The sequence below is a fragment of the Quercus robur genome, chromosome 9 (genome assembly GCF_932294415.1).
Source record: "Quercus robur chromosome 9, dhQueRobu3.1, whole genome shotgun sequence".
NCBI lineage: Eukaryota > Viridiplantae > Streptophyta > Magnoliopsida > Fagales > Fagaceae > Quercus > Quercus robur.
In genome coordinates, this window is record NC_065542.1 from 4,677,022 (window position 1) to 4,691,121 (window position 14,100).

Genomic DNA, 14,100 nt, shown 5'->3' on the forward strand with positions numbered 1-14,100 from the left:
GGGATCCACACTCTCAATCATTTGTGTCATGATGGGGTTGTGGTGAATATATACCAATTGAGTTAATTGAAACCCACAATCACAAAAAAAAACATATAATTATGAATATAGAGCCTTATAGACGTAAGGTTGTTGAAATTCTGATACGACAGGTAAAAAGGTAATAATATAGAAAAGAGCTTCTTGTTCTTGACCAACAAAAAACCAATGGATCAAAGAATAAAAAAAATAAAAAATAAAAACAAAGACCAGCACAAAATAACAGCGTTTGTCTCGTTATAAGTTTGCATGGAATTTTAATTTTTGTTCTTATAATATACAAACTTTTAATTTTTGTTATGGTACCTAAATTAAAAACATTTTTACTTTCCAATGATTATATGAAACCAATATTTTCGTCCCCAAAAAAAAACCATAAAATTAAGGCAACACAAAAATCTACATAATTCTAGGATTTACAACAATTATATTTTCTATTGATATATATTTTTTCATGTGTTCAATATGACCGAAATGTAAGGAAAAAGAAACAAAGAGTGGAAGATAATAAGTTGATAAAGCCAACAAAATTTTCCAAAAAGAAACAATTCTCAGAAATCATGGTTTGAGAAGCCAAGTCAAGTTGATATCTTTTTCAGCCACCTTGACCTTTAGATTGGTGAGAACTTCCTTGATAGGCTCCCAGAACTTGGCCCTCTCTTCATCACATATCACAAGCTTCAATTGCTCAAGATTTGAAGTTGATGGTGGCAACCCTTTACGCAAGCTCAAGCACCCTTTCATGTGGAGCTCTTTTAAATTACATAACTCACCAATGTCTTTAGGAAAGTGTCTAATGCCTAGGCAATCGGATATGTCAAGAATGCACAACTTATGGAAGCTTCTTATTGACTCTGGCAACTCTGATAAATCGGTACAGGATCCAAGCCTGAGCACTTCTAAATTCACTAGCTTTCCAATTCCATTAGGAAGTGCAGACAGTTGATGACAATTGGTGATGCTGAGTTTTTTAAGGCAGATAACATCACACAACACTGCAGGCAATTCAACCAGATCATTGCAATAGTCGATGTTTATCTCCATTAGATTTGGCAATGCATCTGAAACTTGGATGGTAAAATTCTGAAAAGCTTGACCAATTTTACACATAAATAAGGATATTTTCTTCAAACTCTTCAACAATACAGGGGCCTTGCAAAGGGAAGGGATAGAAACCTTCTCCAATCTGATTGTCTTTAAATTGGGTAGAGACTTGAGTAGTTGAAAATTTCTTAATTCAGTAGGAAAGAAACCATAATTAGTGATTATCAAAACCTTGAGATTATCCATTTTATCCACAAACTCAGGTAAGCTGTAATTCTTTGTCTGGAAGTTCAGAACTAGAACCTCAACTTTGGGTGCTTGAATGTTGAACCACGTTGACAAGAACGATTCATCTGCAAAAAGTATCATATACAATGTGAGAGGGCACTCAACATGTATTGTGTGCACGCGTGTTTATGCAAGTGTGTGATAGAGGGAAACATATTCATACCAGTTGAGATTGATAACAAGCGGGCATTGATGGGTTGCTGATCCTGTTCTGTGCACCAACTTGGTAGAGTGTTTCCACTTATGTCCATAATCAATCTTTGCCTTTGTCTTTCTGGCCCCTGGCAGCTTTCAAATATAGCTAGCTCTCTAAGAAGATCATGTTGTGTAACATAGTCCTCATTATAATATTTGTTGATCCCACTTGCATCTTTCCTGATGAATGGGCAAAAATTGTAAGTTGGAAAAGGTTCAAATTATTTATTCAAATGGTTCATAAAAAAATAAAAGATTCTTTTCTTCAAATGTAAAACTTATATCTCAAATAATCTATGATAAAATGTTATTGCCATAAGAAGTTAATTAAGTTATAATTTATAAGACATTACAATAATTTGTGCCTAAGGCTGTGTGCAGAGTTATTACTAATTATATCTAGCAACTAGCAATGGTTAAATGAAGAAAGAGGCTACAAGGATATCAGACCATAGAAATAAAGGGTCAGTATACCTTTTCCTCACAAGATTAGCCAGATTCCGGGTGGCGATGTTATGTAAATTGTGAATGGCATTGTTGCCAACTTCATCTAGTTTATGTAATTCTGCCCACATATCAATAAGGGCAGCAACAGGGATCCTTTGGTCTTCAGGAAATGAACCTAGGTCCATGAAACATTCTTTGAAGATGACCTCATGATCTGAAAATTCTAGGCTTTTTCGAAGACAATCAAGCAAATCAGAATTAGAATTGAAAATATAATGACTGTTAGACCAATTCTCAGCTATACTGCACCAGGCCTCAACAGGGTTCTTTCTCAGTAATCCACCAATAACTTTGAGTGCCAGTGGGAACCCGCCACAACCTCTCACTATCTGTAATTTAAGGAACCAAATAAAATCAGTCAAAGTTTGGAGGCTACAGGGGTAATATTGGCCACTGCTATAGTAACTCAAACAACATGAATTGTTTGGAAATATGAAACAAGGCTTGTAGGACCTTCTTATAGAGTGATTTGCCATTCACTTCGAGGGCTAGTGGGAACCCCCCACAGCCTCTCACTATCTGTAATATAAGAAACTGAATAAAATCAGTTATAGTTTGGAGGCCACAGGGGTAATATAAGCCAATGATATATCTATTCAAATCACATGAATTGTTTGAAAATATGAAAACAAGGCTTGTAGGATTTTGGGGCCAAATGGTTCAAAACAAATCAAGCAAGCTCAAATGTAAGTATAAGTATGAAAGCATGATTTTGGCAGGTACATATGGTATTACATATGTACTATTCAAGATCAAAACTAGAACGTATTTCTTCATTCATATGCATATACATTAATGCATACCTTACCCAATGGTGAAAACTATAAGTAAAATTAAGAATATTTCATTTATATATATATATATATATATATATCACAGATTAATAAAGCACCTTTTTGATAACATCATCAGGAATGTGAGAACTCCCATCTTGCAGAGATGCTGAGTGACGAAGCAGAGTCATTGCATCTTCATCATTTAACGGTTTTAAGTTATATGTAAAGCTAAATTCTGGCAATGTACTTCTTGAGGTCACCAGAATATTGAACTTTGGGATGTCAAACTTAAACTTCTCAAGACGGAATTCTGATCCAGGCCAGACATCATCCAAGATCAATAATATAGGACTGGATCCAATATGTGTCAACAGTACCTCCAGCTGGTTAATTGCATCTTCATCACTTTGGAACTCAGGCTCCCAATCACATTTATGATGAAATAGCTCAGGCTTCCGATCCCATATATGATGAAATAGTCTTTGCACAATGACCATCAGGTTCAGACTTTTAGAAACGGGGACAAAAAAAATATTGCCCTTAAATTTGCCTATCCAAAAGCAATCTAGTTAGTAAGTTGCCACCAAGGCACATTTCATTTGTTATAAAACTGTAAACAGAAAACATAGATAATAATGGTAAAGTCAAACGAAGTGAATACATAATCCCAATCACAACAAAGATTAAAAAGGAGCGAAAATAAATAAATTAATAAAAAGTTTTTTTTTTTGAGAAACAACAACAATTCTTATGTAATCAGTATTTTTTTTTGCCAAAGATACTGCTCCTATTGTTGAAAGTGCTAAAACAAAATAATGAGACATATTTATTTCAAACTGTAGTTTAATTTAACTTGCAAAAATTTGAATCTTCATGTGTGAATGCAATTCCGTTCATTCCAATTACAGTCATGTATATGGTGCTCAAGCAATAGTTCAATTTAATATTCAGCAATGAATTACTTCTCTATGTATTTTGTTTGTGGTAGTACCTAACAGTTTACTTTTACTGTAAAGGATCCACCTACTAACACTAAATAAATTGAAGAAAATGTAACAATAACAACAACCAAGCCTTAGTTCTAAAATTTTGGGGTCAGTTTTAAATCTTTAGCAAACTAGTCTTTCATTTCAACTTTAATATACGGAAACACTTGCCAGTTATAAATTAAATTAGACACACAACAAAAAAATCAAATACCTTTAATTTCTTGGTCATGACCAAGCCTTTTCATCAATGCAGTCTTCCCGCATCCGCCAGGAGCAGTCAGTAGAATTTGCTGCTTCTCCTCCTTCAACAGCTGAGTTTTCAACACTTTCAAAGGCACATCCAGCCCAACAGTAAAATCTGGGGGTCTAGGAACTGGGCACGACAACCAACCCCTCTTTGAGCTCAGTGTTCCCTGTTCTGGGCAATCAAGTTTTTTAATAAAGGATTCAACCATGAGGACTTTGCCTCCCACATTATTAACTCTGTCATGCAACACCTGCAATACTTCCTCAAGCGTTGCTTCCAGAGAGGCCCCTCCTACAAATGGTGCTGCCATTAGAAAAGAAACCAAAGATGACAAAGCAATTTAGATCTCTAACTCTTATATATCTCTTGATCAGTACACTTGTGCTGATAAGGAAACGGAGCAGAGAATCAAAGCAACCATTTGAGAGGAAAGAAAAATGCAAAGAATAGAAGACTATACTCTTTAAGTAATAAATATAAGTAGGACAGAAGATTTTTATTCAAAATATTCTATCCTACTTTCTATGTTCCACTTTATGTAAGAAGGAAAGAAATACTAGGCATATTGACTTCCTTGTTTTTTTAAGTATAGACTTATTTTATTTTATTTTTTAAATCAAGTATAGACCTTTTTTTTTTTTTTTTGGAGAAACAATCAAGAAGAGACTTAAAAGGGAAGCAAGTTGTAAAACATAGGGAATATATTGTTCATATGTTGGTGCCTTAAAAAGTTCTTTATGATAAGTGATGCTTTATTAAATATACTAAATATTGTTAGTATAATATATTATATGCTAAAAGGTTGGTCTTATACATGGTCATTGTGTCATATGCTAATTGTGAATTATGATCTTCTAAAGATTTTAGGGAAACTTCATGAAATTCTTAAAATTCTATCCATTCATTTTGCAATAAGTAGATTGGATTTTATCACGTGATTAATAATTTAAATAGATTAAAAAATGATCATAATCATTGATTTTCAAAACATTGATGTCATGATAAAATCAAATCTCATTTCTAAATTAATTGATAGTATTTTAAGAGCTTTATGGTGGAGGTACACTAAAAACTATAGAAGATGTACTGCAACAAATGCCTAATAATTCTGTCATTTCCTCCACACACAATTCCATTCCAACTAGTCCAACAAGTTCCTTAGTAAAAGTAGAGAATTTACCACATAATGCATGACGTACTACTCCACAGATACACTGGATAACTGTTGATTCATATCTGTAACAGAGGAAAATAATTTTGAAGAGGCAGCCATTGACAGGCATAAGAGATAAAAATAACTCAAGGTTTCTTACTATATATATTTAGTCAGCAGCCAAAAGGAATAAACATGAAGAACAATAAAAGGAAGCAAATAGAACGGTGGGAAACCTAGGGTGTTTGATAGTGAGGAGGCAGGCCCAAACCCACTAAAATTACCCCCAATGTAAAAATGCTGCATTTTCCCATAAGTTGGGAGTTTAACTTGAGCAAAAATAAACCTTTTCTTGTCTTATTGCCATTTGTATTCTTATCTGAAATTGAGTTTTTAGCCTTTTGGATAGATTATTGTTTGTTGACATTTGATATCTTTCTAGTTTACTTATTCATATGTTGTTTGCTTGTTATGAGTTATGACTAACTAATTGGTAACCTGTGCAAATGCAGAGGCACCATTTCTTTGTTTACTGGCCAAAGTTTGGTTGAATTCAATTGATTTTTCATTCTAATTAATATTTAATGACATCTTAAATGTGTATTTAAAAAATTTCACTAAAAGCATTGTTAATTTAATGATAAAGATTTCATATATTTTCATGAATTACATTTCACAGATTTAAGAGTAATATAAATTACACGTATAAACTTAAAAATATAATAACTATTGAGTTTTAGAGGGAGTATAATTTGAAAACTGATATTTAATTAATCTAACACTTATAGATGGCATGATCTATATTGATTAGGAATCCTAAAAACATGTAAAAAAAAGTCTATTAGCTAGGTGTGATGTCTATATATATATATATATATATATATATATATCATCATGTTTGTTTTCAACCTAAATTGATGATACTATATAATAATATCAATTACTACGAAAATGTTTAAGGAAAAATACTCATAGGATGATTATGCCTTCAAGGAAAATGCTCCACTTGGGGTTTATTTGTTTGTAGTCTTGTGCAATAAAAATAGTGTAAAATAGTCATGAAAAACCCATAATTTAAAGACATGGTTTTAATGGAATAAAATGACAATTTTTGAACTTAATGGATTAAAATCATAATTCATCAAAGTTACAGGGTGTAAAATGTGTTTTTCTCAAAAAATAAAGAGAGTAAATGAAATTTTTTTTTTTTGGTAAAGGTTAGCTCAATGGATCTACCAAAGAAACTTTGAAAAGCCAGGGGGCATTGAATCCAATTAGCTTTGTCTTTGTTAATTGGATTACATTGAATCCCCTAGTTGTAACTATAAAATTATAAAATAAAAAAAATTAAAAAAAAGCGTCCTGTACTCAATTTGATTTGAAACATTAAAAATTAACAATAATAATTTCATGTTGAGCCAGTCAAGTATTACTGTATTAGTCTGATAATTACAGATAATTTGAAGAAAGTGACTATCCAAGATTGGTACCATATTTGCTTAGAATTTATCAAAAGATATAATTTTTTGTAACTTCTTTTATTTTAAATTTGTGATAAAACCCTGAAAATTGAGTTATTTCAAAAAAAAAATAAAAGCTAGGATTCAATTTTATATTTGCAAAAGAAAAGAAAAAATACTAACTGAGACAAAAATAAAAAATCCAAACACACATCTATTCAAAGCAGAAAAGGAAGACTTACATGTTGTCTTGTAAAACGAACCCAGCAATACCGCCCACGCATTTTAAAGCATTTTTCCACGTTTGTATCTTCTCACTCGTAACTCTGGAGTCCTTTTTATGTTTAGCAAAGGCTAAAGCAAAAGTTCCATTCTGCTTCTTTACATTAGAGGGATCCACATGATAAAAGACGGGTAGAACTTTTATACCCGTCTCTTTTATGCATGCAATAATCTGGGCAAGTTCATTCAAGCACCATCTTGAGAAAGCATAACTTTCTGAGAGAACGACAATTGCGATCTTGGATTTTTTTATTGCTTTCCTGAGCTCTGAATCGATGAATGTTCCTCGCTTGATTCCTTCTTTATCCCTAAAGACCTTAATGGAATTGCCTTTCAACGCAGCAAATAGATGATCCGCAAAAGTATAACGGGTTTCCTTGCCATAAAAACTTAAAAAAACATCATGTTTCAATCTAAGTGTTGAGGATGATGATGAAGGTGCTCCTACAAAACCAGTTGAAGACATAAAATTATTATACAAAGAGAATATTGCAGAAAATAATGCTAAAAGAGCTTTAACTACTTTCTATCCATAAATAAGCATTTAATTACCTGTCACAAAGGAAGGGCCTCTGCCTATAGATCTTGTGAGCACCATGTTAGTCCATGTTCGACCGTCCGGGTTTACTGGTCGGATCTTTTTTTTTTCACTCAAAACGGTGACCGGAATTTCAAGCCAATCTCGTTCGTCGGTAGCCCAATCAGATAAGATCTTGCCTGGTGTTGGGACGAGTAGCAGTGGCGGAGCCACCTGACGACCGAGGGGGGCCTTTACCCCCACATTTTTTTTTTTTTTTGAAAATATCCTAAATAATTTGGAAAATTTTAAATTACCTTATCATTTTGCCCCCATACCCGTCTAAAAATAAACATAATTTTCATTTAAATAAAATATAATCCATAAATCAATGTTATTAATTTCATGAAGAAAAAAAAAAGATGAAGATGAAACTTTTTTTTTTTTTTTTGAGAAAGAGATGAAGATGAAGCTTACGATGAGAACAGAAATTAAAAGATAAGATGAGATAGTTTCAAGAAATTTACACAGAATAGTAGACCCGAAGAGGCATCCTTGGAGAAAGAGAGAGAGAGAGAGGAGACGAGAGACAAGAAGAGAGCATCAGAGTGTAGCAATAAGGTGGGAGTGTTAGACTTTAGTAGAAGAGTATAGCTGTGATGGGTTCTGAAGGGAAGGGCGCGTCAGGATACGGACACGTGTCAATACTGGACACGTGTCCGCAATCCAACGGGTCCAGTGGTAGTAAGCCGCACCCGGTTTTGAATATCCGGTTGTGATGGTTTGTTTGTTTGTTTGTTTGTTTGTTTTTTTTTTTTTTTTTTTTTTTTTTTTATTTGTGTTGGGATGGGTTTTGGTGATGGATAAATGAGAGATGAAAATAGGGGAAAAGAAGACCAAAAATCACGTGAGATAGAAGAAACTAGAAAGAAAATTAAAGAAATGAATCTAAAGATGTGGCAGGGTGGAATCGGTAAGAGAAAATGAATGAGTAGTGAATGAGCAGTGAAAATTAAAATCATTATTTTATATAATTAAATTAAATTTATTGTTTTATATATATCCCACTTTCTTGAATTGATAGTTTTAGGTTATATATATATATATATATATATATAAAATAGATTGGTATCACTCTAAAAAGAAAAAGAAAAAAATTAGTATCAAAATATTTTATTCCATTGGACAAATTAAAACAGGATTTGAACAGAATCAATAATATTGTCATAAATACATATATATCAACAAATTATAATACTATTTTATATTTCTTACACAAAAAAAAAATATATATATATATATATATATATATATATATCAAACCTTTTTATTGTTGGGTACATGAGTCAACAATGTGTATGATGCTATACTTGTCTTTTATGAAACTGTCCACAGGCTCTACAATGGAGCAACATGTGCGAACCTTCTTCAATTGCTACTTGTATGCTTTATTTGTATGCCATTTTTTTTTTCCTGCCGACAACCTATGGAGGTGGTGGAGGAGAAAGAGAGAGAGAGAGAGAAATGGAGAGAGAGAGAAAGTCAAGAGTGTAACTTTTTTTGAGTTTAGAGATAAGTTTAGAAGGTAATAAATGAGGGTAATTAATTAGATTTTAATCAGAGTATTTGTAATAATTATACTCTTTTCTTAACCGTTGGATCTACTTAAATTTAATGGTTTAAAAAATGTGTAATTCTAAAAAGTTACACTAGGTGTAACTTGAACTTATCTCATATATATATATATATATATATATATATATAGCTTTCAAAGATAAATTTCTAACTTCGCAACTGATGAGTAGCCAAAGATCCAGAGGAGACATTAAGTGAAACGGGTTCATGTGAACAGTCAAACAGCCAATGTGCTATTGACGTTCCACTTTTCATTACTTTTTCCCCTTTTTTTTTTATATGAGGTTCTCGGTAAAATAATATAATTCCGAGCAATTAGTAGGTTGTATCTAAGCAGGTCTTGGTGTTCTATTATCTTTAATTAAATTTATGGTGAAATCTTAATGAATGTGAAAGGAATGAGTATATCAAATAGCCTTTCTCTTAGATAGGAAAAAAGGTAAATAGCAGACCAAAAAATCTATAAAGACACTTTTGGCATATGCTTTGCTATAACTTGTTTGTATGTTAACTAATGATTGAAGTACTTTAAGTGGTAAATTCATGTGTAAGTAAGGATTTAGTCAAGATTTCGCCTGAGAGGGTCAAAGTTTGGAGTCTATGAACAAAAGAAATTCATGAAAATCTAAAATAGCACCCACTTAGTCTTTGAGAAAGTGAAAAGATACCAAATGATTCTTTTATAATACATTGTAATACATTTATTGCTGCTCATATTAAATATGGTTATTGCTACTTGCTAGGTAAAAAAGAATACAATAAAATCAAAAAAATTCAAAGTCAGTTGTTACTAAGATTAATTCTTATTGTTAAGTTAATTATTTTTGTCTAACAATGTTCTGTCTATTCAATGTCAAATGCTTATCTAACTTTATTAAATATTCAGTGAGTCGGTAATAATTTTGACTATCAAATATCTTAATCTGCAAATCTAACAACAATTTACTCAATACCGATGAATTACAAATTTCGGATAAAGTAAATTACAGCTTGATTGTCCCTTTTGAGATCGAGGGAAAAAATCATCACTGGCAACTCATGAAATGAGTAGTTCAGCAAGTCAGCTAATACGTGTTGTTTTGTTCATCAATCTTAAAATTAGCGTAATTAGCAAAGTCTTAGACCTTCAGCAGAATAACATAGAGAATTCTAGAAAAACTTTGTCATTTCTTGGTCAAACACGAAGCAGACACTGATGTGAACAGACAAGAAATGCAAAAATAGGGCAGGAGTGTTACGGTATGAAAACGACATATATTATTATAAACTAGGGTTTCTTGAGACCTTTGACACATACACCCTTTATTTAATTTTTTTGCGAAATCAAAGGCAAACAAAATTCAGCAAAAAAAAAAAAAAAAGAAAAAAAAAATCAAAGGCAAACAAAAAAGAAGAAGACATCACATACATTGACAATTCAGATCATACTAGAAAAGAAATATATAAAAAAGAATTTTACAAGGTGTATTGTATACACACCTATGGCAAAGATTGAACTTGCCCACCTTGTAAGGAGTAAGAGGAGGAATGGTGGTAGCTTCAGCAGCCATTTTTAATGATTCTACTGTTATTATTAGAGTAGTAGTATGGGTATTACAAATTGTACTACATTGAATTTAAAAACTGACATGTTACTAATTATAAAAGGAAAATTCAAATATTTGTCAATGAGTGGTTGAAACCCACCAATCACATTAATTATCATATCAATTTGTAAAATTTATAGTACATTTAGAATTTTCCTCATTTTTATTATTTTTTTCTTCTTCTTCTTTTATGTTTTTGCTCAAGAAAGGCAACTCATTATGTCATTATGACTTATGAGAAAGACAATAAAGAAAAAGAAAAAAAAAGGTAATTACATATAACCCACTTGAAGTTAGGTTAGATTTCATTTTGTCTATTTATGATTCAAAAGTTAGATTTGTATTATCCACCTCAAGACTTTTACCGTTAAACATGTAAAAATCAAGATCTAAATGTGATATGGATAGTCGATTCCAAAGTTGTGGATGGGGCACCATTTTTTGTTGATATGCACACTAAGAAAATACTTAATTATGAATTTAGACGTAAATTTACCAAATAAAAAATAAAAAAACTAAGACCATTTGCCTCATTATTAAAGTTTGCATAAAGTTCACTTTTTTTTTTCTTTTTCCTTCAAACTATTTTTTTTTTAATCATTCCTAAATTATTAAAAACATTATACTTTTTTGTTTTGTTTATTTTCCTTAATTTCTATTATATGTGTCTAATTTTATACAAACTTTAGGGAGAAAATAATATTTTTTTCCAAAGAAAAAAAATCATAAAATTAATTGATTGTGTCTTATGGAGTGATAGAAATTACTTATATATACATATATATATATATATATATATTAATTTTTAGGGAGAACAAATTATTTATAATAAAATTTAGCAAATAAATTATACATTATTATATCTTAAAATAATTATATATTCTCATGCATTGTGTGAGTTTGCGAATAGTGTAATTAATAACACAATCAAGTGAAATATTGCATTGATGAGCATCAAGCTCAAACCACCTCCTTGGCAGCATGTTGATATACATAATTCAAAGTATTACAGCAATCACACACACATATATATTGTCATGTATTTGGTATGACCGAAACATAAAGGGAAAAAAAGAAACAAAGAGTGGAAGAGAATGATATAACATGACAAAACCTACAAAATTTTCAAAAAGGAAACAATTCTCAGAAAATCATGGTTTGAGAAGCCAAGTCAAGTTGATATCTTTTTCAGCCACCTTGACCTCTAGATTGGTAAGAACTTCCTTTATAGGCTCCCAAAACTTGACCCTCTCTCCATCACATATCACAAGCTTCAATTGCTCAAGATTTGAAGTTAATAGTGGCAACCCTTTATGCAAGCTCAAGCAACCTTCATGTGGAGCTTTTTTAAATTACATAACTCACCAATCTCTTTTGGCAAGTGTGTAATGCTTAGGCAATCAGATATGTCGAGAAGTCTTAACTTATTGAGGCTTTTGATTGATTTTGGCAACTCAGATGAATCAGTACAGGACCTAAGACTGAGAACTTCTAAATTCACCAGCTTTCCAATTCCTTTGGGAAGTGAAGACAGCTGACAACAATTGGTGATAATGAGTTTTTTTAGGAGGATAACATCACACAGCATTGCAGGCAATTCCACAAGATCATTGCAATAGTCAATGTTTATCTCCGTTAGATTTGGCAATGCATCTAAAACTTGGATAGTACAATTCCCAAAAGCCTGACCAATATTACACCTAAACAATGATATTTTCTTCAAACTCTTCAACAATACAGGGGCCTTACAAAGGGAAGGGATTGAAAGCTTCTCCAATCTGATTGTCTTTAGATTGGGTAGAGACTTGAGTAGTTGAAAATTTCTTAATTCAGTAGGAAAGAAACCATAATTAGTGATTATCATAACCTTAAGATTATCCATTTTATCCACAAAGTTAGGAAAGCTGTAATTCTTTGTCTGGAAGTTTAGAACTAGAACCTCAACTTTGGGTGCTTGAATGTTGCAACAAGTTGACAAGAACGATTCATCTGCAAAAAGTATTATATACGATGTGAGAGGGCACTCAACATGTATTGTGTGCACGCATGTTTATGCAAGTGTGTGATAGAGGGAAACATATTCAAACCAGTTGAGATTGATAACAAGCGGGCATTAATGGGTTGCTGATCCTGTTCTGTGCACCAACTTGGTAGAGTGTTTCCACTTATGTCCATAATCAATCTTTGCCTTTGTCTTTCTGGCCCCTGGCAGCTTTCAAATATAGCTAGCTCTCTAAGATCATGTTGTGTGACATAGTCTTCATTATAATATTTGTTGATCTCACCTGCATCTTTCCTGATGAATGGGCAAAAATTATAAGTTGGAAAAGGTTCAAATTATTTATTCAAATGGTTCATAAAAAAATAAAAGATTCTTTTCTTCAAATGTAAAACTTATATCTCAAATAATCTATGATAAAATGTTATTGCCATAAGAAGTTAATTAAGTTATAATTTATATGACATTACAATAATTTGTGCCTAAGGCTGTGTGCAGAGTTATTACTAATTATATCTAGCAACTAGCAATGGTTAAATGAAGAAAGAGGCTACAAGGATATCAGACCATAGAAATAAAGGGTCAGTATACCTTTTCCTCACAAGATTAGCTAGATTCCGGGTGGCGATTTTATGTAAATTGTGAATGGCATTATTGCCAACTTCATCTAGTTTATGTAATTCTGCCCACATATCAATAAGGGCAGCAACAGGGATCCTTTGGTCTTCAGGAAATGAACCTAGATCCATGAAACATTCTTTGAAGATGACCTCATGATCTGAAAATTCTAGGCTTTTTCGAAGACAATCAAGCAAATCAGAATTAGAATTGAAAATATAATGACTATTAGACCCATTCTCAGCTATACTGCACCAGGCCTCAACAGGGTTCTCTCTCAGTAATCTACCAATCACTTCAAGTGCCAATGGGAACCCGCCACAGCCTCTCACTATCTGTAATTTAAGGAACCAAATAAAATCGGTCAAAGTTTGGAGGCTACAGGGGTAATATTGGCCAATGCCATAGTAACTCAAACAACATGAATTGTTTGGAAATATGAAACAAGGCTTGTAGGACCTTCTTATAGAGTGATTTGCCATTCACTTCGAGGGCTAGTGGGAACCCCCCACGACCTCTCACTATCTGTAATATAAGAAACTGAATAAAATCAGTTATATTTTGGAGGCCACAGGGGTAATATAAGCCAATGATATATCTATTCAAATCACATGAATTGTTTGAAAACATGAAAACAAGGCTTGTAGGATTTTGGGGCCAAATGGTTCAAAAAAAATCAAGCCAGCTCAAATGTAAGTATAAGTATGAAAGCATGATTTTGGCAGGTACATATGGTATTACATATGTACTATTCAAGATCAAAAC

The 14,100-nt window shown here is 32.2% G+C and overlaps 2 protein-coding genes across 5 annotated transcripts in view; both read right to left on the reverse strand.

Annotated features, from left to right (window-relative positions):
- Positions 1 to 8,114, reverse strand: part of LOC126699243 (probable disease resistance protein At5g66900) — a 45,201-nt gene extending 37,087 nt beyond the window's left edge. The window contains exons 1-9 of one of the 4 annotated variants that reach the window (XM_050396952.1): positions 7,533 to 8,114; positions 6,941 to 7,424; positions 5,266 to 5,321; positions 4,050 to 4,388; positions 2,966 to 3,399; positions 2,527 to 2,592; positions 2,041 to 2,402; positions 1,535 to 1,746; positions 562 to 1,436 (exon numbers count right to left, since the gene is read on the reverse strand). In XM_050396952.1, the coding sequence (XP_050252909.1) occupies positions 598 to 1,436; positions 1,535 to 1,746; positions 2,041 to 2,402; positions 2,527 to 2,592; positions 2,966 to 3,399; positions 4,050 to 4,388; positions 5,266 to 5,321; positions 6,941 to 7,424; positions 7,533 to 7,578 (2,838 nt within the window). In that variant the 5' untranslated portion in view covers positions 7,579 to 8,114 and the 3' untranslated portion in view covers positions 562 to 597. Of the gene's footprint in view, positions 1 to 392; positions 1,437 to 1,534; positions 1,747 to 2,040; positions 2,403 to 2,526; positions 2,593 to 2,965; positions 3,400 to 4,049; positions 4,389 to 5,265; positions 5,322 to 6,940; positions 7,425 to 7,532 lie in introns of those variants that run through there. The other 3 variants (XM_050396953.1, XM_050396951.1, XM_050396954.1) reach the window with 3 other exon arrangements.
- Positions 1 to 14,100, reverse strand: part of LOC126699248 (12-oxophytodienoate reductase 2-like) — an 82,416-nt gene that overhangs the window by 14,480 nt on the left and 53,836 nt on the right. The window lies entirely within an intron of this gene.